Raw genomic sequence first — 26,530 nt, forward strand, 5'->3', positions numbered from 1 at the left:
TGTCAGCTCTTTGCATCAGGTGGCCAAAATATTGGAGTTTCATCTTCAACATCATTCCTTCCAATGAACACCCAGGACTGATTTCCTTTAGGATGGACTGATTGGATCTCTTTGCAGTCCAAGGGACTCTCAAGAGTCTTCTCCAACACCACAGTTCAAAAGCATCAATTCTTCAGCACTCAGCTTTCTTTATAGCCCAACTCTCACGTCCATACATGACTACTGGAAAAACCATAGCCTTGACTAGGCAGACCTTTATTGGCAAAGTAACGTCTCTGCTTTTTAATGTGCTGTCTAGGTTGGTCATAACTTTCCTTCCAAGGAGTAAACGTCTTTTAATTTCATGGCTGCAGTCATCATCTGTAGTGATTTTGGAGCACCAAAAAATAGTCAGCCACTGTTTCCACTGTTTCCCCTGTTTCCCCATCAGTTTGCCATGAAGTGGTGGGACCGGATGCCATGATCTTCGTTTTCTGAATGTTGAGCTTTAAGCCAACTTTTTCACTCTCCTCTTTCACTCTCATCAAGAGGCTCTTTAGTTCCTCTTCACTTTCTGCCATAAGAGTGGTGTCTTCTGCATATCTGAGGTTATTGATATTTTTCCTGGCAATCTTGATTCCAGCTTGTGCTTCCTCCAGCCCAGTGTTTCTCATGATGTACTCTGCATATAAGTTAAATAAGCAGGGTGACAATACACAGCCTTGACGTCCTCCTTTTCCTATTTGGAACCAGTCTATTGTTCCATGTCCAGTTCTAACTGTTGCTTCCTGACCTGCATACAGATTTCTCAAGAGGCAGGTCAGGTGGTCTGGTATTCTCATCTCTTTCAGAATTTTCCACAGTTTATTGTGATCCACACAGTCAGAGGCTTTGGTATAGTCAACAAAGCAGAAATAGATGTTTTTCTGGAACTCTCTTGCTTTTTCCATGATCCAGCGGATGTTGGCAATTTGATCTCTGGTTCCTCTGCCTTTTCTAAAACCAGCTTGAACATCAGGAAGTTCACGGTTCACGTATTGCTGAAGGCTGGCTTTGAGAATTTTGAGCACTACTTTACTAGTGTGTGAGATGAGTGCAATTGGGCGGTATTTTGAGCATTCTTTGGCATTGCCTTTCTTTGGGATTGGAATATTGATCAGTTAGGTCATCCTTAATTTGGTCCTTTCTTGTTTGTGCTTGATATTCTCCCAAACAACTGTTTTTTTGGCGGGGAGGAAGAAAATCATCTCTGTCTTTAGGGGGTGCAAGTTATTTTGTTGGTTATGGTCTTCTGAATATTCTAAATCACTAAATGTTTCTATATGACTGTGAATAAATTTGGCATTTTATGTAAGAAAAGAGTATACCTAAAGTCGGAGAAGGCGATGGCACCCCACTCCAGTACTCTTGCCTGGAAAATCCCATGGACAGAGGGGCCTGATGGGCTGCAATCCATGGGGTCGCTAGGAGTCGGACACAACTGAGCGACTTCACTTTCACTTTTCACTTTCATGCATTGGAGAAGGAAATGGCAACCCACTCCAGTGTTCTTGCCTGGAGAATCCCAGGGACGGGGGAGCCTGGTGGGCTGCCGTCTATGGGGTCTCACAGAGTCGGACACGACTGAAGCGACTTAGCAGTAGCAGCAAAGTCTTAAAAGTGCAGTTTTAAGCTTTAATGACTTCAAAAGTATAAATGTATAGACTTTGGAATAAATCATTTTGAAAATTTAATTATTCAAATTTATTTTATAATTGCATATCTTTGTGAATTTTGAATAATTTTTTTTTTAGTCCTTTTGATTGAAGATGGCAAGCACTGAAGAAAAAGTTAACTGTGTTTTTTGTTAGATGAGATCAAGTTCATGATGACAGTAAAAAAAATCACTTCCTATTATAAGAAGGAGGCTTCCCACAGACATTGATTTACAACTGGGTGAAAAAGTTAGGGACACTGGGCTTAGTTTACAACAAGCCCAGATCTGGGAGATGCCGGCAATCCAGAGATTGTGGATAAAATTGAGACAGTGTTGACATAGAGTCCTCAAAATATGCACTGCAGATTTGCTGAATAAAATATTCCCCAAACCACAGGAGATAGAATTCTGACAGTGAAACTCCAAAGCATGCCTACCTGTTCAAATGCTACAAGAAGATTACTGAACTTCTGTCAGCTAATGAAGTGAAAAATTGAAAATTCCAATTATATTCTAGAAAGGTTGACCTTTTCTGATGGAGCACCTTTTCATTTAAGTGACAGTATTATTTATCACATGTTAGTTACTGAGTTCAGTGTACAGAAAAGCCTCAGGAAGTTTGGCAACACAAGAATCCATAAAAGTTAGCATTTGGTGTACCATTAGGAAGTCTTGAATTTTTGAGCCTCCCTTTTTTATAGAGATAATAATCCACATACCATAAAATTTACCCTTTTAAAGTATGTAATTCAGTGGGTTTTAATACACTTATAGTTTGCAACCATCACCACTATCTAATTTAGAACATTTTTATCATTTATCACCCCCAAAAGAAATCCTATGTACATTAGTAGCCGCTTCTCATTTCTCCCTCCTTCCAGCCCTTGGCAAGTAGTCTTTTTGTCTCCATGGTTTTGTCTAGTTTATACATTTCATGTATATGAGATTCTGCAATATGTGGCCTTTTGTGTCTTCTGATCCTTTCTTTTTGAAGACTCTATAAGATAAATCTTACTTAGCAGTGCTTTAGAATGTTTTAATTTCCACATTGCAGTGATTATTCTATTATACCATTTTTCAAAAAGACAAATAGTACCCATTATTACGCTTGTGTGCATGCCATTTATTTATTTTAATTTTGCTGGAATTTATTTGTAGTGTTGTGTTGCTTTCTGCTATATAGCAAAGTTACTTGTATGAGCCTTTCTCAGACTAATGGGCCAAGAGAGGGGAGGTCATCTTCCTTGCCCTCTTCCATTACCTGTTCTGTCTCCAGTAGGGTTTTTTGTGAGGTCATGTCAGAACTGTTATAATGCAATAAAACCTTTTTCTCTGGATGATCTTAAGACTACAATTACAAATGCTGTTCTTTTAATCACTGAACCAGGTGTGGGCTATATGTAAAGATATATGTATGTATGTGAGTGTATACCTACAAGTATTTTCCTGGCTTTGATCTCTGAGAGGGCCTAGAAATAGTGACAGCCTAGTAGCAGTGGTTGAACTGAGAAGAAGCTCCAAAGCACTTCCCAAAGCCAAACTTGCACCAGAAAAGGGTCACAGTCACCGTTGGGTGGTCTGCTGGTCATCTGATCCACTACAGCTTTCTAAATCCCAGCAAAACCATTACATCTATGAAGTGTGCTCAGCAAAATGATGAGATGCACTGAAAACTGCAGTGCCTGCAGCCAGCAGTGGTCAACAGAAGGGGCCCAGTTCTTCTCCATGACAATACCCGACTGCACGTCCTACAACCAACGCTTCAAAAGTTGAGGGAATTGGGCTCGGAGTTTGGCCCCGTCTGCCATATTCACCTGACCTCTTGCCAACCAAATACTATTTCTTCAAGCATCTTGACAACTTTTTGCAGGGAAAACACTTTCACAACCAGCAGGAGGCAGAAAAATGCTTTCTAAGAGTTCATCAAATCCCAAAGCATGGATTATTTATACCACAGGAATAAACCAGTGTATTTCTCATTGGCAAAGATGTATTGATTGTAATAGTTCCTATTTTGATCAATAAAGGTGTGTTTGAGCCTAGTTATAATGATTTAAAATTCATGGTCCAAAACTGTAGTTACTTTGGTACCAACCTAATAATTTCAAATGTTCAGAGAAAATGTGTGTGTCTGAAAGAATGTAAATTTTATGAGGTAAAGTGTTAACCATTGGGGAAGCTGGATTGAAGGTGTATAAAAGTCTTTGTACTCTTCATGCAGCTTTTCTATTAAAGTTGTTTCACAGTACAGTTTTTTTTTGAAAGAAAAAGTTCTCTTCTAAATTGACTACCAATTACCAAGTTCACATTGGATGCTCTATTTACTCAGAAAAATGTTTTTTTTTTTTTTTAAATGATCACATTGGGACTTCACTGGGGGTCCAGTGGTTACAACACTGTACACTTTGACTTCAGTGGGGGTGAGTTTTATCCATCCTTGGTTGGGGAACTAAGATCCCACATGCTTTGTGTTGTGGCCCCAAAAAAAAAAAAAATTTAAAATGATCAGATTGATACAAAAATGAATTTGAGTGTTTATACAAAATAGGTGACTGGAAAATTATGCCTTAAATATATGAAGGTTGACATGGGACTTCTGATTTTTTTCTTAAATCTTAAAATAAACTATACAGTGCATAAATCATTTCTAAACAGGAATGCATTAAGGAAAAATAGCATACACGAGGACAAAACACCCCAGGCATTCATCCCCTGACCTAACAAAATGATAGACCTTGAAGTGACTTCAAAGCTGCAGAAATAACTGGCTCTGACATGTACCAAGATGGGGGAAATACATCCCGCAACCTTGAAATAAATGCTTAGTCTTTGAAGAGAACAAAAGAAAAAGTAGTCTCATATTTCATAAATAGAATTTAACAGTTGAAGAGTTCACATTATTCATTTGTGATTTTGTTATTAGTTTGGAAAAGCTGGTGAAGTTAAATCAAGCTTATTTTTATATCCATCCTTTCCCTCTTTGGTGTTTTAGGGGAACCAGAAGCGTTTAAAATATTAATTCTTTCCCCAAGTATCAGTGAAGGACTGTTGAATGCTTTCATTTCAGTGCTATTAGATCCAAGCAGGTTAAATTTCATTTCATACCCCTTAGTTTGGTATTCACAGTCTTCTATAGTTTAGTGATAACCTTTCTAACTTCCCTCTTTATCATCTTGTAGAAATCATCTCGAGAACACACTCTTATTTATTTTATTCTAAAGAAAAATCTTTGGCCCTAATTATATGTGATTTTTCTGACCTCTGTTTTCTGAATGTTCATTACTCATCTGAAAAATATTTTGTTAGTTCCATTTTTTCCTTGAAGTTATTTCTAATCATTATTGTTCTACGGTGAATTCTCATGTTAAATTTTATAGCTCATTTATTGAAACCTTTTCTTTGACATTTAATCATATATTTCCTATTAAATCCTCTGTATTTTTGTTGTACTGTTTGTGTCTATACTTTCTGTCTTCTCAACTAATTTGGTGAACACCCAAAGAAGACATACTATATTTATACCTCATAATCTTCTAAAGATCATCTAGCTGTTTTTTGTTGTTATTGAATTGCTTTTAATGTACATTAGTTAGTTCAGTTGCTCAGTCGTGTTCGACTCTTTGCAACCCCATGGACTGCAGCATGCCAGGCCTCCCTGTCCATCACCAACTCCTAGAGTTTACTCAAACTCATGTCCATTGAGTCAGTGATGCCATCCAACCATCTGATCCTCTGACGTCCCCTTCTCCTCCTGCCCTCAATCTTTCCGAGCATCAGGGTCTTTTCAAATGAGTCAGCTCTTAGCACCAGGTGGCCGAAGTATTGGAGTTTCAGCTTGAATATCAGTCCTTCCAGTGAATATTCAGGACTGATTTCCTTTAGGATGGACTGGTTGGATCTCCTTGCAGTCCAAGGGACTCTCAAGAGTCTTCTCCAACACCACAGTTCAAAAGCATCAATTCTTCAGTGCTCAGTTTTCTTTATAGCCCAACTCTCACGTCCATACATGACTACTGGAAAAACCATAGCCTTGCCTAGACAGACCTTTGTTGGCAAAGTAATGTCTCTGCTTTTTAACGTGGTGTCTAATTGGTCATGACGTTCCTTCCAAGGAGTAAGTGTCTTTTAATTTCATGGCTGCAATCACCATCTGCAGTGATTTTGGAGCCCCCAAAAATAAAGTCAGCCACTGTTTCCACTGTTTCCCCATCAGTTTGCCATGAAGTGGTGGGACCAGATGCCATGATCTTCGTTTTCTGAATGTTGAGCTTTAAGCCAACTTTTTCACTCTTCTCTTTCACTTTCATCGAGAGGCTCTTTAGTTCTTCTTTGCTTTCTGCCATAAGGGTGGTGTCATCTGCATATCTGAAGTTATTGATATTTCTCCTGACAATCTTGATTCCAGCTTGTGCTTCCTCCAACCTAGCATTTCTCATGATGTACTCTGCATATAAGTTGAATAAGCAGGGTGACAATATACAGCCTTGACGTCCTTCTTTTCCTATTTGGGACAAGTCTATTGTTCCGTATCCAGTTCTAACCGTTGCTTCCTGACCTGCATACAAATTTCTCAAGAGGCAGGTCAGGTGGTCTGGTATTCTCATCTCTTTCAGAATTTTCCACAGTTTATTGTGATCCACACAGTAAAAGGCTTTGGTATAGTCAATAAAGCAGAAATAGGTGTTTTCCTGGAACTCTCTTTCTTTTTCCATGATCCAGCGGATGTTGGCAATTTGATCTCTGGTTCCTCTGCCTTTTCTAAAACCAGCTTGAACATCAGGAAGTTCACGGTTCACATATTGCTGAAGCCTGGCTTGGAGAATTTTGAGCATTACTTACTAGCATGTGAGATGAGTGCAATTGTGCGGTAGTTTGAGCATTCTTTGGCATTGCCTTTCTTTGGGATTGGAATGAACATTGACCTTTTCCAGTCCTGTGGCCACTGCTGACTTTTCCACATTTGCTGGCATATTGAGTGCAGCACTTTCCCAGCATCATCTTTTAGGATTCTAAATAGCTCAACTGGAATTCCATCACCTCCACTAGCTTTGTTTGTAGTGATGCTTCCTAAGGCCCACTTGACTTCACATTCCAGGATGTCTGTCTCTAGGTGAGTGTGAATGATCACACCATCATGATTATCTGGGTCGTGAAGATCTTTTTTGTATAGTTCTTCTGTGTATTCTTGCTACCTCTTCTTAATATCTTCTATTCTGTTAGGTCCATACCATTTCTGTCCTTTATTGAGCCCATCTTTGCATGAAATGTTCCCTTGGTATCTCTAATTTTCTTGAAGAAATCTCTAGTCTTTCCCGTTCTACTGTTTTCCTCTATTTCTTTGCACTGGTCACTGGGGAAGGCTTTCTTATTTCTCCTTGCTATCCTTTGGAACTCTGCACTCAAATGGGTATATCTTTCCTTTTCTCCTTTGCTTTTCACTTCTTGTCTTTTCACAGCTATTTGTAAGGCCTCCTCAGACAGCCATTTTGCTTATTTGCATTTCTTTTTCTTGGGGATGGTCTTACTCCCTGTCTCCTGTAGAGTGTCACAAACCTTTGTTCATAGTTCATCAGACACTCTGTCAGATCTAATCCCTTCAATCTATTTCTCACTTCCACTTTATAATAGTAAGGAATTTGATTTAGGTCATACCTGAATGGTCTAGTGGTGTTCCCTGCTTTCTTCAGTTTACATATGAATTTGGCAATAAGGAGTTCATGATCTGAACCACAGTCAGCTCCCGGTCTTATTTTTCCTGACTGTATAGAGTGTCTCCATCTTTGGCTGCAAAGAATTTAATCAATCTGATTTCCATGTTGGCCATCTGGTGATGTCCATGTGTAGAGTCTTCTCTTGTGTTGTTGGAAGAGGGTGTTTGCTATGACCAGTGTGTTCTCTTGGCAAAACTCCAGTGCGTTCTCTTGACAAAACACTATTAGCCTTTGTCCTGCTTCATTCTGTACTCCAAGGCCAAATTTGCCTGTTACTCTAGGTATTTCTCGACTTCCTACTTTTGCATTCCAGTCCCCTATAATGAACAGGACATCTTTTTTGGGTGTTAGTTCTAAAACGTCTTGTAGGTCTTCATAGAACCATTCAGCTTCAGCTTCTTCAGCATTACTGGTCAGGGCATAGACTTGGATTACTGTGATATTGAACGGTTTGCCTTGGAAACGAACAGAGATCATTCTGTTTTTTTTGAGATTACATCCAAGTACTGCATTTTGGACTCTTGTTGACTATGATGGCTACTCCATTTCTTTTGAGGGATTTCTGCCCGCAGTAGTAGATATAATGGTCATCTGAGGTAAATTCACCCATTCTAGTCCGTTTTAGTTCACTGATTTCTAGAATGTTGACATTCACTCTTGCCATCTCCTGTTTGACCATTTCCAATTTGCCTTGATTCATGGACCTGACATTCCAGGTTCCTATGCAATATTGATCTTTACAGCATCAGACCTTGCTTCTATCACCAGTCACATCCAACAACTGGGTGTTGTTTTTCCTTTGGCTCCATCTATTCATTCTTTCTGGAGTTATTTCTCCACTGATCCCCAGTAGCCTATGAGGCGCCTACCGACCTAGGGAGTTCATCTTTCAGTGTTCTATCTTTTTGCCTTTTCATACTGCTCATGGGGTGCTCAAGGCAAGAATAGTGAATTGGTTTGCCGTTCCCTTCTCCAGTGGACCACATTTTGTCCCAACTCTCCACCATGACCGTCTGTCTTGGTGACCCTACACAGCATGGCTCATTTCATTGAGTTAGACAAGGCTGTGGTCCTTGTGATTAGATTGGTTAGTTTTCTGTGATTGTGGTTTCAGTCTGTCTGCCCTCTGATGCCCTCTCTCAGCACCTACCGTCTTATTGGGGTTTCTCTTACTTTGGACGTGGAGTATCTCTTCACAGCTGCTTCAGCAAAGTGCAGCTGCTGCTCCTTACCTTGGACGTGGGGTATCTCCTCACGACCGCCTCTACTGACCTTGGATGTGGGGTGTCTCCTCTCGGCCTCTGCCTGCCGCCACTGCCTTCTTCACTTTGAGAATGCGCAAATAGTCACATATTAAATATGGTATCACTGGAAGAAATTTTTATAATTTTATTTAGATAATATAATACAGTACTTGTCTTTTTAATAGAGTACAAAATATAAAATATTTTAAAGAAAATAAAGTGCTCATTCTTAGACGTATACTAGAATGACACGGAGAAGGCAATGGCACCCCACTCCAGTACTCTCGCCTGGAAAATCCCATGGATGGGGGAGCCTGGTGGGCTGCAGTCCACGGGGTCGCGAAGAGTCAGAGATGACTGAGCGACTTCACTTGCACTTTTCACTTTCATGCATTGGAGAAGGACATGGAAACCCACTCCAGTGTTCTTGTCTGGGGAATCCCAGGGACGGGGGAGCCTGGTGGGCTGCCGTCTATGGGGTCGCACAGAGTTGGACACGACTGAAGCGACTTAGTAGCAGCAGCAGGATGACAAGAATTAAGAAAGAAAGAAAATATACTGGACATTAGTTTAAAAAGATAAATCTAGAAGAAATCTTCTTCTAGAAATCTTCTAGAAATCTAGAAGATTGTAAAAAATATTTGTTACTTCAAATGGGTGCCATATATTTGAACAGATAATTCGCATGTGTGTATTTGGTTTTAGGGAATGAAAACATTAAAGCAGCATTTTGCTTTTAAAATACTTTGGGCCTTAATTTCTTTAATGTTACCTAAGATTGGTGTGAAAAATATTCATTTTCATTATAATAGTTAATGTTTTTGACCAGATTTTTACAACATCTAAAACTTTTAGCATGAGAATCATCTTTTTTCCTCTTTCTACTATTGATTATTTTTGTAATGAACATCTCTAAATTCAATGTTGGGCAAAAAAACCCCAGTAACTTTGGCAGCTGCCCACATCTTCATGTTATACTGGTAAGGTTCATTCATACTGCTGCGTGCCACTGTGCTTTGTTGGTTTCAGCTGCTGTATAGTATTCTCTTTTGAGTATTGCATGATTTGTCCTCTGCTCTCCTGCTGACAGGCCTTTGGGTTTTTGTTTTCAGGTTTTTGGTATTCTGAAGCAATCAAGTGAGTACAAGCAAGTACACATTCTTAACACATTTCTTCTCTTGTACATGTTTGGAGTAATGTATACCTGGTTGCTCAGCTGGTAAAGAATCTGCCCACAGTGCAGGAGATCACTGTTTGATTTCTGGGTCAGAAAGATCCCCTGGAGAAGGAATAGGCTACCCACTCCAGTATTCTTGGGCTTCCCTCGTGGCTCAGATGGTAAAGAATGCACCTGTAATGTGGGAGACCTGGGTTCAGTCTCTAGGTTGGGAAGATCCCCTGGAGGAGGGCATGGCAACCCACTCTAGTATACTTGCTCGGAGAATCCCCATGGACTAATGAGCCTAGCAAGCTACAGTACATGGCGTCGCAAAGAGTTGGACCTGACTGAGTGACTAAGCACAGCATAGCACATACCTGTAAGTAGAAATTCTGGGCCATATTGGATGTGGATGTTGAGTTTTAGAAGATAATCCAACTGTTTTCCAAAATGTTAGTCTCTTCAGATTGCCTCCTGGATCCTTTTGATACAATCCCACTCATCTTTGAAAGATTCTTTGTATTTTCAGTATGACAAGGTATATGAAGCTCATCTTATAAATTTCCTATTCTAGGTCTGAAACCTGCCTCTTCTCCAAGGAACTCCATTATTTTTGTGGGAAATGTATATAGAAGGCACAATTTGCGCAACAGAAGTGCCCATTATTGATCTGGGCCTTCTTAGTGGATACGGATAGTAAATATGTATTTCTTTTGCAGAGAAAATACATAAGTTCGTACTAATTATTGTGATTCAGATTCAGTTACACAGGGTTTTTCCTTTGATTTTATTAAAAATTTTGGTTCTAGGTGATATCAACATAAATTATTTAATCTTGCACTTAAACAGATAAGGTTTTAGTATAATAATATCACTAGTAGTGATAATGATGATCAAAAACTAATTTCTTGGCATTCCACCCATTTCTCTCCCTTTGGGTATTCCATTAGGGATGAATAGTAAACTGTTGTATTTAAAGTCATTTGAAGTAGTTTTTTGCCCTCCTTCATTCCGTATTCCAAGGCCAAATTTGCCTGTTACTCCAGGTGTTTCTTGACTTCCTACTTTTGCATTCCAGTCCCCTGTAATGAAAAGGACATCTTTTTTGGGTGCTAGTTCTAAAAGGTCTTGTAGGTCTTCATAGAACCGTTCAACTTCAGCTTCTTCAGCGTTACTGGTTGGGGCATAGACTTGGATTACTGTGATATTGAATGGTTTGCCTTGGAAACGAACAGAGCTCATTCTGTCGTTTATGAGATTGTATCCAAGTACTGCATTTCAGACTCTCTTGTTGACCATGATGGCCATTCCATTTCTTCTGAGGGATTCCTGCCCACAGTAGTAGATATAATGGTCATCTGAGTTAAATTCACTCATTCCAGTCCATTTCAGTTGCTGATTCCTAGAACGTCAACATTCACTCTTGCCATCTCCTGTTTGACCACTTCTAATTTGCCTTGATTCATGGACCTGACATTCCAGGTTCCTATGCAATATTGCTCTTTACAGCATCGGACCTTGCTTCTATCACCAGTCATATCCACAGCTGGATATTCTTTTTTGCTTTGGCTCCATCCCTTCATTCTTTCTGGAGTTATTTCTCCACTGATCTCCAGTAGCATACTGGGCACCTATTGACCTGGGGAGTTTCTCTTTCAGTATCCTATCATTTTGCCTTTTCATACTGTTCATGGGGTTCTCAAGGCAAGAATACTGAAGTGGTTTGCCATTCCCTTCTCCAGTGGACCACATTCTGTCAAATCTCTCCACCATGACCTGCCCGTCTTGGGTTGCCCCACGGGCATGGCTTAGTTTCATTGAGTTAGACAAGGCTGTGCTCCTAGTGTGATTAGATTGACTAGTTTTCTGTGAGTATGGTTTCAGTGTGTCTGCCCTCTGATGCCCTCTTGCAACACCTACTGTCTTACTTGGGTTTCTCTTACCTTGGACGTGGGATATCTCTTCATGGCTGCTCCAACAAAGCGCAGCCGTTGCTCCTTACCTTGGACAAGGGTTATCTCCTCACCGCCGCCCTTCCTGACCTTGAACGTGGGATAGCTCCTCTACGCCTGATAGAGTTTTGCCAAGAAAATGCACTGCTCATACCAAACACCCTCTTCCAACAACACAAGAGAAGACTCTCAACACGGACATCACCAGATGGTCAACACCGAAATCAGATTGATTATATTCTTTGCAGCCGAAGATGGAGAAACTCTATACAGTCAGCAAAAACAAGACCAGGAGCTGACTGTGGCTCAGACCATGAACTCCTTATTGCCAAATTCAGACTTAAATTGAAGAAAGTAGGGAAAACCACTAGACCATTCAGGTATGGCCTAAATCAAATCCCTTATGATTATACAGTGGAAGTGAGAAATAGATTTAAGGGCCTAGATCTGATAGATAGAGTGCCTAATGAACTATGGAATGAGGTTCGTGACATTGTACAGGAGACAGGGATCAAGACCATTCCCATGGAAAAGAAATGCAAAAAAGCAAAATGGCTCTCTGGGGAGGCCTTACAAATAGCTGTGAAAAGAAGAGAAGTGAAAAGCAAATAAGAAAAGGAAAGATATAAGAATCTGAATGCTGAGTTCCAAAGAATAGCAAGAAGAGATAAGAAAGCCTTCTTCAGCGATCAGTGCAAAGAAATAGAGGAAAACAACAGAATGGGAAAGACTAGGGATCTCTTCAAGAAAATCAGAGATACCAAAGGAACATTTCATGGTATGGACCTAACAGAAGCAGAAGATATTAAGAAGAGAGTGAAGTAAGCCAGAAAGAAAAACACCAATACAGTATACTAATGCATATATATGGACTTTAGAAAGATGGTAACAATAACCCTATACAAGACAGCAAAAGAGACACTGATGTATAGATTAGTCTTATGGACTCTGTGGGAGAGGGAGAGGGTGGGAGGATTTGGGAGAATGGCATTGAAACATGTATAATATCATGTATGAAACGAGTCGCCAGTCCAGGTTCGATGCACGATAGTGGATGCTTGGAGCTGGTGCACTGGGACGACCCAGAGGGATGGTATGGGGAGGGAGGAGGGAGGAGGGTTCAGGACGGGGAACACATGTATACCTGTGGCGGATTCATTTCGATATTTGACAAAACTAATACAATATTGTAAAGTTTAAAAATAAAATAAAATTAAAAAAAAAAAAGAAGAGATGGCAAGAATACACAGAAGAACTGTACAGAAAAGATCTTCACGACCCTGATAATCACGATGGTGTGATCACTGACCTAGAGCCAGACGTCCTGGAATGTGAAGTCAGGTGGGCCTTAGAAAGCATCACTACAAACAAAGCTAGTGGAGGTGATGGAATTCCAGATGAGCTATTCCAAATCCTGAAAGATGATGCTGTGAAAGTGCTGCACTCAATATGCCAGCAAATTTGGAAAACTCAGCAGTGGCCACAGGACTGGAAAAGGTCAGTTTTCGTTCCAATCCCAAACAAAGGCAATGCCAAAGAATGCTCAAAGTACTGCACAATTGCACTCATCTCACACGCTAGTAAAGTAATGCTCAAAATACTCCAAGCCAGGCTTCAGCAAAATGTGAACTGTGAACTTCCTAATGTTTAAGCTGGTTTTAGAAAAGGCAGAGGAACCAGAGATCAAATTGCCAACATCTGCTGGATCATGGAAAAAGCAAGAGAGTTCCAGAAAAACATCTATTTCTGCTTTATTGACTATACCAAAGCCTTTTACTGTGTGGATCACAATAAACTGTGGAAAATTCTGAAAGAGATGAGAATACCAGACCACCTGACCTGCCTCTTGAGAAATCTGTATGCAGGTCAGGAAGCAACAGTTAGAACTGGACATGGAACAACAGACTGGTTCCAAATAGGAAAAGAAGGACGTCAAGGCTGTATATTGCCACCCTGTTTATTTAACTTCTATGCAGAGTACATCATGAGAAACGCTGGACTGGAAGAAACACAAGCTGGAATCAAGATTGCTGGGAGAAATATCAATAACTTCAGATATGCAGATGACACCACCCTTATGGCAGAAAGTGAAGAGGAACTCAAAAGCCTCTTGATGAAAGTGAAAGTGGAGAGTGAAAAAGTTGGCTTAAAGCTCAACATTCAGAAAACGAAGATCATGGCATCCGGTCCCACCACTTCATGGGAAATAGATGGTCAAACAGTGGAAACAGTGTCAGACTTTATTTTTTTGGGCTCAAAAATCACTACAGATGGTGACTGCAGCCATGAAATTAAAAGACGCTTACTCCTTGGAAGGAAAGTTATCACCAACCTAGATAGTATATTCAAAAGCAGAGACATTACTTTGCCAACAAAGGTTCATCTAGTCAAGGCTATGGTTTTTCCTGTGGTCATGTATGGATGTGAGAGTTGGACTGTGAAGAAGGCTGAGCGCCGAAGAATTGATGCTTTTGAACTGTGGTGCTGGAGAAGACTCTTGAGAGTCCCTTGGACTGCAAGGAGATCCAACCAGTCCGTTCTGAAGGAGATCAGCCCTGGGATTTCTTTGGAAGGAATGATGCTGAAGCTGAAACTCCAGTACTTTGGCCACCACATGCGAAGAGTTGACTCATTGGAGAAGACTGTGATGCTAGGAGGGATTGGGGGCAGGAGGAGAAGGGGACGACAGAGGATGAGATGGCTGGATGGCATCACTGACTCGATGGATGTTAGTCTGAGTGAATTCCGGGAGTTGGTGATGGACAGGAAGGCCTGGCGTGCTGCGATTCATGGGGTTGCAAAGAGTCGGACACGACTGAGTGACTGATCTGATCTGATCTGAAGTAGTTCTTGGGGTGACTGAACTTCCTTTTTTGGTTTTAGGGGATAGCTTTTCCCCTTCATTTTAATTTAATTTTATAATTTTGTAAACCATTGCATGATTTCCAAATCAAACCTATGAAGCGAGATACATTTAGAGAAATCTAGCTCATTTCTTTCCACTCTAGCTTAGCCTGTCTCACCATTTTTTAAAAATTATTTTTTGGTTTATCCTTCCATTAAAAAAATCATTCATGTGTGTGTATCTCTTTCTTAGATAAATAACAAGATGCTATATACTCTGCTTTTTTCACTAATCACTCTATTCTCAAAGTCTGTACAAGTTTATAGAGATACTTCAGTTCAGTTCAGTTGAGTAGCTCAGTCATGTCCAACTCTTTGCGATCCCATGAATTGCAGCACGCCAGGCCTCCCTGTCCATCTCCAACTCCCGGAGTTCACTCAGACCCACGTCCATCGAGTCAGTGATGCCATCCAGCCATCTCATCCTCTGTTGTCCCCTTCTCCTCCTGCCCCCAATCCCTCTCAGCATCAGAGTCTTTTCCAATGAGTCAACTCTTCGCATGAGGTGGCCAAAGTACTGGAGTTTCAGCTTCAGCATCATTCCTTCCAAAGAAATCCCAGGGCTGATCTCCTTTAGAATGGACTGGTTGGATCTCCTTGCAGTCCAAGGGACTCTCAAGAGTCTTCTCCAACACCACAGTTCAAAAGCATCAATTCTTCGGCGCTCAGCCTTCTTCACAGTCCAACTCTCACATCCATACATCACCACAGGAAAAACCATAGTCTTGACTACACGGACCTTTGTTGACAAAGTAATGTCTCTGCTTTTTAATATGCTATCTAGGTTGGTGATAACTTTCCTTCCAAGGAGTAAGCGTCTTTTAATTTCATGGCTGCAGTCACCATCTGCAGTGATTTTAGAGCCCCAAAAAATAAAGTCTGACACTGTTTCCACTGTTTCCCCATCTATTTGCCATGAAGTGATGGGACCAGATGCCATGATCTTCGTTTTCTGAATGTTGAACTTTAAGCCAACTTTTTCACTCTCCACTTTCACTTTCATCAAGAGGCTTTTGAGTTCCTCTTCACTTTCTGCCATAAGGGTGGTATCATCTGCGTATCTGACGTTATTGATATTTTGCCCAGCAATTTTGATTCCAGCTTGTGTTTCTTCCAGTCCAGCATTTCTCATGATGTACTCTGCATATAAGTTAAATAAGCAGGGTGACAATATACAGCCTTGACGTACTCCTTACCATTCTTTTTAATAGCTTTATAAAACTCCATTGTGTAGTTGTGCCATGGTTTATTCAGCCAGTTGCATATTGATGGACATTTGAGTTGTTTCTGTTATTTTGCTGTTAAAATAGTGCTGCAGTGAATTGTATTGGGCATAGGTCTTTTTTGTATTTTTGACATTATTAGAAGAGGATTGCTGGGTCCAATGATCAATGCATATTTCATACTGTAATCTTTAAGGCCTATTTTGACAAAGCTTCTTGGGTGAATCTGAATTCCTCTCTACCTCCTCAGTTGAGAATCATTGTAGTCATAACTCCTTTTGGAAGGCATGGACTCACTTGCACCCTGAGTAGTTATAAGGCCTGCCACTAAGGTGCATTCATGTATCTCACTTGATTGCTTGAGCTGGCTGGCTAAGATGAGGATGGGTCTTTGTTTGAACAGGGCCCTTCTGAGATGGAAGACAATTAAAATACGAAAGCTTAACTTTTAGAACCAGGTATTTCTGAAGTATGAAGACCCCTCAGAGGAAAATACAAAATGTCTGGCAGACTAGGTTTTGAGGGCTCATAGGTGGCAGTCCTGCTGATACTGGTAGTAAGGGTATTTCAAGGAGTCTGATTTCATGTGTTGTTCTGAAGTTTTGTTCTGTGGCTTGAGCCTGTGCATCCCACAGGGACTTGGGTTAAAGTCATGTGGCAGTGTGCATTCTACTTAGCTGTTGTCCTTATTACTTAGGGCTATTTTTAATGGTGAGATCACATGTTTTCTTTTATACTTGCAGTACATTAAGGACACCCTTGATCTGACATCTGAAAGTCTTTCGTTTGAAGGAATGGGATCTTTTGGATTGACCTTTCCTATGCGAAACTTTTTTTTTCCCCCTAAATTAATGGTAAGTGTAGAAATCTGTATAATTCTTTGGGGGCAAACTGCCTGTCTTTCATTTACTAGCACAGTGGCTGGAATACTTCAGGTGTTCAAGAAATCTTGATTGAATGAATGAATTGAAAGAATGGATGAATTTATTTAATTGGGAGTAGAAGAAATTAGTTGGAAGTAGAGGGAGGGTTTTTTTTTTCCTTTTTTACATATGGATGTAGTTAAGCATAGTTAAGTGTATACAGATGGATAAAAAAAAAAGAAAGCTAACCTAATTTTTCTTTTGAAAGTAGAAAAAGTTCATATTATTTTTAAGAAATAATGAATTTTAGAGTGTTGGTTTTTGAAATCTTAGGATAGATGTTGGTATTTTAAAGGAGAGATTTAGATAATTTTGAAAGATATTTATAAAGTAGAATTTGAAGAAAAGTGAAAGTCACTCAGTCCTGTCTCACTCTTTGTGACCGCATGATCTATGGTCCATGGAATTCTCTGGGCCAGAATACTAGAGTGGGTAGCCTTTCCCTTCTATAGGGGATTTTCCCAACCCAGGGGTCGAACCCAGGTGTTCTGCATTGCAGGCAGGTTCTTTACCAGCTGAGCCACAAGGAAAGCCAAAAGTAGAATTTAGTGGATAGTAATTGATTAGATGTGAGCAGCAAGAAAATATGAAAGAATATGTAAGTTTCTGCCTTGATCAGTTAAGTGAATGGAAATATCATTTACTGAAACTGGAACCACAAGAAGATGGACAGGTTTGCTTGGTAATGATGAGGGCTTCAATTTTGGTCCATGATTGACAACATGATATGCAGAAATTCTCATTTAAGGAATTTGAATAGTTGGAGAAGAGATGGCAAAACCATCCTGTGGTTATGTGCTTGAGATTTAATTTTGTAAATGGAAAGGGAAACTATGGTAGAAGGTAAGATCACCTAGGGGTTTATATAAAGTGAGAAGAAAACAGAACGCAGGTCAGAATTCTGGTAGAAGCAGAAAAAAAAATGGTGCTTAAGGAAGAGTGGTCAGAGAGCTAGGAAGTAAGCTATTTGGAGAGTGTGGGGAAGAGAATCTTGACTAAAGAGGGATATGGTTAATGGTGTCAGATAGTAGGAGAGATCTTAAGTAAGATAAGGCCTGCAAGAGGTCCGTTAACTTTAGGAGCAGGGAGGTACTGTGACTCTAGAGAAAGCAGGTTTCATAGAGGATGGAGATAGAAGTCAGAGTGTAGGAGTTGAGAGTGAGACCACAATGGAGGATGTGGAGAAAACTCATTCAAGAGTTGGTTTTAAAAATGGAAAGTGATGGTAACTGAGGGTAGAGAAAAGTTTTTTGTTTTTCTTCTTAAGATGGGAGACAAACAGTGCTGTTAGGAAGGCATGAGCTAAAGAGAGAAAGGACCATCACTGGAGAATGTAAGAGAAACCAGTTTTATAGAAGACAAAAAGGGAGAGAAAGCATTTGTAAATGTATTTGAAGATGTTTAGGACAGAACAGGGATTCAAAAGTTGCTCCAGAAAGGTCTGGTTTGGGGGAGTGGGGATCAGTGGGAGATAATGCCAGAAAGAAGAACTGAGAGTCTGCATCTTCCCTGCATAATTAACAGCCTATTTCAAACTTCCCCTCCTTAGCATTTGGAACAACAATTCAGAACCTTGGGGATAAGCAGCATTTACTATGGATTTGTTCTTATATCTGCCTGTCTTTCTAATTGCTAACTGTTTGTAAGAATATGTAGTTTTAAAATGTTTTTTTATGCTAGTGATTTTTTTTCTAGTTTCTATTGAAATATAAAGTACTTTAACTTTCTCTATGGCGTTTTTGTTTCTGAATTAATTAATTTCTGCCATTTTTGTTTTTTCTTCCAAATTACTTTGAATTTACTTTTAAGCTCTTAGTTTTTTTTTATTATTATTAATTTATTTTGGACAAAAATTGTATCTAAGGTATGTACCATGGTGTTTCAATAAATGTATATCTTGTGAAATGATTGCCACAGTCAAACTATCTGGTGTATCCATCACTTCCCATAGTTACCTTTTTTGTGGCAGGAGGTGGGGGGGGGTGCTGCTGCTGAAAACACTTGAGATCTACTATCCTAGCACATCTCAAGTATGCAGTACATTGTTGTTAATGGTGATGTACCGGAGAAGGCAATGGCACCCCACCCTAGTACTCTTGCCTGGAAAATCCCATGGACAGAGAAGCCTGGAAGGCTGCAGTCCATGGGGTCGCTGAGTGTCAGACACGACTGAGCGACTTCCCTTTCACTTTTCACTTTCATGCATTGGAGAAGGAAATGGCAACCCACTCCAGTGTTCTTGCCTGGAGAATCCCAGGGATGGGGGAGCCTGGTGGGCTGCCGTCTGTGGGGTTGCACAGAGTCGGACACGACTGAAGCGACTTAGCAGCAGCAGCAGCAGTGGTAAAGAATCTACCTGCCACTGCAGGAGACACAAGAAATGCGAGTTTGATCCTTGGGTTGGGAACATCTCCTGGAGTTGGAAATAGCTACCCTCTCCAGTATTCTTGCCTGTAAAATTTCATGGAGAGGGGAGCCTGGCAAGCTACAGTCCATGGGGTTGCAAAGAGTGGGACACAACTGAGTGACTGAACACACACACACACACACACACACACAGTCACCATGCTGTAAATTAGGTCCCTAGAACTTATTCATCTTATAACTGGAAATCTGTATCCTTTGATCAGTCTCTCTCCTTTCTCCCATCCTCTAGTCTCTGGTGGTAACCACCATTCTTACTGTTTTAAGAGTTTTTTTAAGATTCCACATATAAGGGAGATCATTTGTCTGACTTATTTCACTTAGCATGATGTCTTCCAAGTTTATCCGTGTTACAAATGGCAGACTTTCCTTTTTTAAGTCTGAATAATAATCCATTGTATATGTGTACCACATTTTCCTTTTCCGTTCACCAAGGACACTTAGGTTGTGTCTTTATTTTGACTGCTGCGAATAGTACTACTTTCAGCCCTTTCTGTTTTTAACTTCTTTAGGTAGATGCTTTTCACAAGGGACATTTTCATTATTATTTAGTTCAAAATACTTAATGTTTTTTCCTGTTAACTTTTTCTTGTTATTTAGAAGTGTTTCTTAATTTCTAACACATGGATATTTGTTTTAATGCTATTTTTTTAAATTTCCAGCTTAATTAGAGAATATATTTTATATGATCTAAACCCCTTATTATTTCTGAAGATTTATTTTGACCCATTTGATTTTTTAATTTCCAAATTTAATTTGAAAAGAGTGTATATTCTGCAGAAGCTTTTGAGTGTAGTGCTCTCTGTATGTTCATTGAGGCAAGTTTATTAATTTTTTAATATCTATATCCTCTTTTTCTGATTTTCAATGAGGAAATATTAGACTTATTTATTTTTCTGTTCTGTTAAATTTTTGATATTTTAAGGTTGTATTATTGGATGTATACTCAATGTAAGTTAATTTTTTCATGGTGAACTTAACCCCTATGATTATGAATTGACCCTCTTTACTGTAGCAATTCTTAGAATGCCTTTCACCTTATTTTTTTGCTTAGTATTAATATTGCACGAGGCATCTTTTGGTTAGCATTTTCTTGATGAATCCTTTTTCTTCTTATCTTGAATTTTTGTGTATCTTTATATTTATATATATCTCTTAAGTGTCACATGTTTGCTTTTAGTTTTCTTTTTCCAGTCTGACAATCTCTGCCTTCTAACTGGAGCACATAAGCCATTTACATTTGATGTAATTGTTTATATTTTCGTCCTTATGGTTACCATCTTATTTTGTGATTTTTATTGGTTCTTAGTTTGTTTCTTTTCCTCTCTTTTCTTGCCTACTTTTTGCATTAGTTGAATTTTTTAAAAATGTGCTTTATTTTTTTAGGGTTCTAGATTCACAGAAAAATTAAGCAGAAAGTATAGAAAGTTCTCATATACCTACTAGTCACCCCACCCAAATCCACCCCCTCCCCACAGCCTTCTCTACCAAAATGGTACGTTGGTTACAATTGATTTACGTACCTTAACACATCATTACCCAAAGTCCTTAGTTTATGTTAGGATTCACACTTAGTATTGTGCATTCTATGAGTTTTGACAAATGCATTATGATACCTGTTCAGTATTATAGTATGAGAAAATTCCACTGCTCTAAAAATCCTCTGCTTTCCCTAATCATTACTCCCCCCACCCAATCCTTGGCAATCACTGATCCTTTTTTTGACTATCTTCATAGTTTTGTCTTTTCCAAAATGTCATACAGTTGGAACTATACAGTGTATAACCTTTCTAAGATTGGCTTCTTTCATTTATTAATGTGCATCTAAGGGGCTTCTGTATCTTTTCATGGCTTGATAGCTCATTTCTTTTTAGTGGTGAATGATATTCCATTGTCTGGATATACCACAGTTTATCCATCTCCTGTAGGACATCTTGCTAGCTCCCAAGTTTTGGCAGTTATGAATAAGCTACTGTAAACATCTGTTTGCAGATTTTTGTGTGGACAAGGGTTTTGATTTCTTTTCAGTAAATAGATACCAAGGAGTGTGATTGCTGGATTATATTGTAAGAGTATATTTTATTTTGTAAGAAATTGCCAAACTGTCTTTCAGAGTGGCTATATTCCTACAGGTGGTGAATGAGAGTTCATATTGCTTCACATTCTTACTAACATTTGGTATTGTCAATGTTTTTGGATTTTCACCATTGTAATAGGTGTGAAATGATTTCTTATGTTGGATTAATATATTTTTTTATTACTCCATTTTCTCTTTCTACTACTTTGGAAGTTGTATACTCATTTCTTTTCTTTTGGACCTTCCAGGGAACTGTTGGCTTGAAGTAAACTGGGAAAGATTTGGCGGCCCCAGGATATCACAAGTTGTCACAAGTTGAGCTTACTGTTTACTATATAAGGATTGCTGCAGTCAGAATAGTGAAAGTTGTGCTAATGGATCTGATCTGTCTAGCAACTCTGGGTCAGCCCAGCAGCCTCCCCCGAGCCTTTGTTGCTTCACCTATAAAATAGCATTGTAGAAGATGAGGTAACTTAATATGGGTCACTTGAGGGGAGTAGGACTGAGGGGAGGAGAGACCAACTTTTAAAATCTGAGGCTAATCAATACCTCTATTTCCTTTCAGACAATATAAGGACCTTCAGTTCAGTTCAGTTGCTCAGTCATGTCCAACTCTTTGCAACCCCATGGACTGCAGCACGCCAGGCTGCAGTCCTGGAGTTTACTCAAACTCGTGTCCATTGAGTCAGTGATGCCGTCCAACCATCTCATCCTCTGACGTCCCCTTCTCTTCCTGCCCTTCAATCTTTCCTAGCATCAGGGTCTTTTCAAATGAGTCAGCCCTTCGCATCAGGTAGCCAAAGTATTGGAGTTTCAGCTTTAACATCAGTCCTTCCAATGAATATTCAGGATTGATTTCCTTTAGGAAGGACTGGTTGGATCTCCTTGCAGTCCAAGGGACTCTCAGGAGTCTTCTCCAACACCACAGTTCAAAAGCATCAATTTTTTGGTGCTCAGCTTTCTTTATAGTCCAACTCTCAAATCCATACGTGACTACTGGAAAACCATAGCCTTGACTAGACAGACCTTTGTTGGCAAAGTAATGTCTCTGCTTTTGAATATGCTGTCTAGGTTGGTCATAACTTGCCTTCCAAGGAGTAAGCGTCTTTTAATTTCATGGCTGCAATCACCATATGCAGTGATTTTTGAGCCCCCTCCAAAAAAGTCAGCCACCATCTATTTGCCATGAAGTGATGGGACCAGATGCCATGATCTTAGTTTTCTGAATGTTGAGCTTTAAGCCAACTTTTTCACTCTCCTCTTTCACTTTCAAGAGGCTCTTTAGTTCTTGTTAGCTTTCGCCATAAGGGTGGTGTCATCTGCATATCTGAGGTTATTGATATTTCTCCTGGCAATCTTGATTCCAGCTTGTGCTTCCTCCAGCCCACCGTTTCTCATGATGTACTCTGCAAATAAGTTAAATAAGCAGGGTGACAATATACAGCCTTGACGTCCTTCTTTTCCTATTTGGAACAAGTCTATTGTTCCATGTCCAGTTCTAACTGTTGCTTCCTGACCTGCATACAGATTTCTCAGGAGGCAGGCCAAGTGGTCTGGTATTCCCATCTCTTGAAGAATTTTCCACAGTTTATTGTGATCCACACAGTCAAAGGCTTTGGCATAATCAATAAAGTAGAAATAGATATTTTTCTGAAACTCTCTCGCTTTTTTGATGATCCAGCGGATGTTGGCAATTTGATCTCTGGTTCCTCTGCCTTTTCTAAAACCAGCGTGAACATCTGGAAGTTCATGGTTCACGTATTGCTGAAGCCTGACTTGGAGAATTTTGAGCATTATGTTACTAGCATGTGAGATGAGTGCAATTGTGTGGTAGTTTGAACATTCTTTGGCATTGCTTTTCTTTGGGATTGAAATGAAAACTGACCTTTTCCAGTCCTGTGGCCCCTGCTGACTTTTCCAAATTTTCTGGCATATTGAGTGCAGTACTTTCACAGCATCATCTTTTAGGATTTGAAATAGCTGAACTGGAATTTCATCCCTTCCAGTAGCTTTGTTCGTAGCAATGCTTCCTAAGGCCCACTTGACTTCACATTCCAGGATGTCTGGCTCTAGGTGAATGATCAGTCTACCATGATTATCTGGGTTGTGAAGATCTTTTTTGTATAGTTCTTCTGTGTATTCTTGCCACCTCTTCCTAATACCTTCTCTTAGGTCCATACCATTTCTGTCCTATATTGAGCCCATCTTTGGACTTTAAAATTTTTCAACTATTTTTAATACTTTTGCCTGCCTCTCAGCTTATATGTCATTGTATTTCAATTCTGTTTTTATTAAAACCTCAAAAGAAATTGCTATTATGCATTTAATGCACAGTTTCATACTTGTGTTTCTTACTTTTCTTTTTTGTCTGAAGTCTTTTCAGAGCACATAGTTTCTCTTGTGTGTGTTGAAGTGAGATGTCTAAGTGTTGCTTATTTGAAACCTATCTGTCTAACCACTTTTGAAATGTTGGCTTTCTCTTTGCCCTTGTACAGTTTCACTGTGATGTGTCTAGACATGAATATTTCTTTCTTTTAAAATCCTGCTTTGCATTTGTTGAGTTTCTTGTGTCTGTAGGTTATTATTTTATGTGAGTGTGGGACATTTCTTAGTATTTATTCAAATTTTGCCTCTGCCCTCATTTCTTCTTATTAAGCAACATCAGACATACCATGGCACTTCTCACTTTGCACTCCAAGTTTCTTAAACTATGCTTAAATATTTTAAACTAACTTTCAGACTAATGCTTTCATGTCTTCCAGTTCTTTAATCTGTAAATTTTTTCCATTGAGTTTTAATTTTAATTATTATGTTTTCTTTCTAGGAATTTTATTTATTTCTGTCTAAAATCTAAGTCTTTTTTTTAATAGTTTACTGTTTGCTACAGTATTTTCAACCTTGATTTTTTAATTTCCTTAAATATAATGAAAATAGTTACTTTATAATTTGTGAAGTGAAGTGAGAGTTGCTCAGTCGTGTCTGACTCTTTGTGACCCCATGGACTATAGTCCATGGAATTCTCCAGGCCAAAATACTGGAGTGGGTAGCCTTTCCCTTCTCCAGGAGATCTTCCCAACCCAGGGATCAAACCCAGGTTTCCCGCATTATAGGTGGATTCTTTACCAGCTGAGCAACAAGCGAAGCCGAAGAATACTGGAGTGGGTAGCCTATCCCTTCTCCAGCAGACCTTCCGTGCCCAGGATTTGAACCGGAGTCTCCTGCATTGCAGGTGGATTCTTTACCAGCTGTGCTATCAGGGAAGCCCATTTGTACCTGCTAATTCTAATATGTTAATTCTTTGAGTTTGTTTCTGGTTTCTACTATTTTTACTGGTTCTCGTTACTGGTAATTATGATGCCATATTTCATTATGTCACTTTTTATTTGAAAAATTACACTGGGGGAGTCTTTGGGGTCTGGAATGGATGTGTGTATTGATTCCCCCAAGTAAAATTGTGTTTTTGCTGTTGATGTGCACTACCTGTCCAGAACCTCTTTGGGCTAAGTTCAAAACTTAAGGTGTTTTGGATACCCAGGTCAAGAAAATTTGGATTGCAGTTCAATGTGATGGCTGACTTTGAGCTATGGTTTCTCAGGAACAGGATCCTTTCCCTGCTGTCCCTCACCTTTGCCTTTAGTACCAAGGCAGCTTTCTTGAGAGACCTCTAGGTGTAAGAGAAGTTGGGTGGAAATATAGCACCTTATGTTGAGAATATAGAGCTTAAGGGTCCAAGGTTTACAGTGGGATTGCTTGCCTGTTGGATTCCGTATCTTTGACAGGCCTAGACTTACGTTTTCATCATGAATTTAAAAGCTAATATTACTCTTTTGATCTTAGTTCATGTTCAAGGCTCTGGGTTATCTGTCACCACATAACTTATATATAAAAACCTTTTTTTTTTTTTTTTAGCATTCTCTAGTTTTATTTGATTCTGCAGGAGGAATAGGAGCAAATGTCACCTATATATCTTCTTTTTGCTAAGCTAATTATAGGCCACAGACATCCTCTTTTTTCCTCTGCTTCCCTGGATATCATGTTCCAGAACATTTTAATAGTTACTGTGCTTTGGGATTCTAAATTAGATTTAGGGTCCTGAGAGCCATGGGTCTCAGAATCTTAGGAGACTTTATTATCAGAGTTGGCTTCTAGGATCATGGAAATTCTAGACCAGTATAGCACAGGGAAATTTTTTAGTGAGTTTTATTTAAGTTTGAAAAAATCTCTACACCATAGCCACATTTCATAGATTCAAAATCATCTGAGCCTCTTTTATTACCATAGAAGCCAGTTTTCATGACAGGTAATAATTATCTTATGAATATGTTAGAAGGAACTCTAAAGCAAACCTTTGTAGACCATTGTTTCATTTTTTGCCATAAAAGTGTAATATCCTTACGTACTTTCAGCCTCTAGGGAATACAGAGTGTTCTGTGAACACTTAAATATTTCTAGGTAGATCTGAGCTCTACTTGAGATTGTTGCTATGTTCAGATTTAGATAAATTATATAATCATATCTTTAGGGGGAAAGTAAAAAATGAAATGTCCAAAGACAAAAGAAAGAGAAGATTATCATAGGGTGGACTTGAGGTAAGAAAATGCGTGGCTGATAGAGACCTAGTGCTGGAAAACAAAGGGAAATGACACTCTTCCAAAGATTTGATTGCATACCTCTGCTGTTAAAGTGGGGAACCTGGAATAGTTTTTAGTTTGGGTTCAGGCCCTCCATTTTCTTTTTCCCTCCTTCCTTCCCTTCACCTCTCCCCTTCCCTCTTTCAACCCCTGCCCCCATACACACTCCATGCACATTCACACTAACCACTCTTAGCCAAAGTGTATTGGTTCTGTCCTGGCTTTTGACAGTGGAGGTTCACAAGTTGGAGAACTGATACACTTACCACTCAGGGCATTGAGTAATCTATGACCATGGCAAATCGTTACTAGGAAAGGAGTAGAATTATCTCTCCCAAGTATATTAATAGGATAGAGATCTAATGACTTTGATAGGGCATTAGAGTACCTTTCTCTTCCACCTGAATTTCCTTTTGTCTTCTTCCAGCCTTTCCTTAAAAATGTTTGATTTTAACTACCTGAAGGCCATGTGGATTATGGTAATTCCTCTGAACAGGAATTTAGCACTTATGCTTGATTATTATGTAAGAACAGTAATTATGACTTTTAATCATTATGACATTAAATAAATGTCAGGTTACTATTGTAAATTTCATATAATTATGGT

At 39.4% G+C, this 26,530-nt stretch overlaps 1 protein-coding gene across 19 annotated transcripts in view; it reads left to right on the forward strand.

Moving 5' to 3' along the window:
* The window catches only part of WDPCP (WD repeat containing planar cell polarity effector), a 516,387-nt gene that overhangs the window by 165,689 nt on the left and 324,168 nt on the right, over window positions 1-26,530 (forward strand). For 8 of the 19 annotated variants that reach the window (XR_015136725.1, XR_015136726.1, XM_086326365.1 and 5 more), the window contains exon 2: window positions 16,612-16,722. The exons of the other annotated variants lie outside the window; for them this stretch is intronic. Coding sequence is in view for 6 of the 8 variants with exons in the window: in XM_086326365.1 (XP_086182491.1) it covers window positions 16,663-16,722 (60 nt within the window). In the remaining 2 variants the exon portion in view is untranslated. The remainder of the gene's footprint in view (window positions 1-16,611; window positions 16,723-26,530) is intronic. 19 annotated transcript variants of the gene reach the window in all.

This window comes from Bos grunniens, chromosome 11, assembly GCF_055505025.1.
Source record: "Bos grunniens cultivar Pamir isolate PY7600 chromosome 11, Bosgru_T2T1.0, whole genome shotgun sequence".
NCBI classification, from domain to species: Eukaryota; Metazoa; Chordata; class Mammalia; order Artiodactyla; family Bovidae; genus Bos; species Bos grunniens.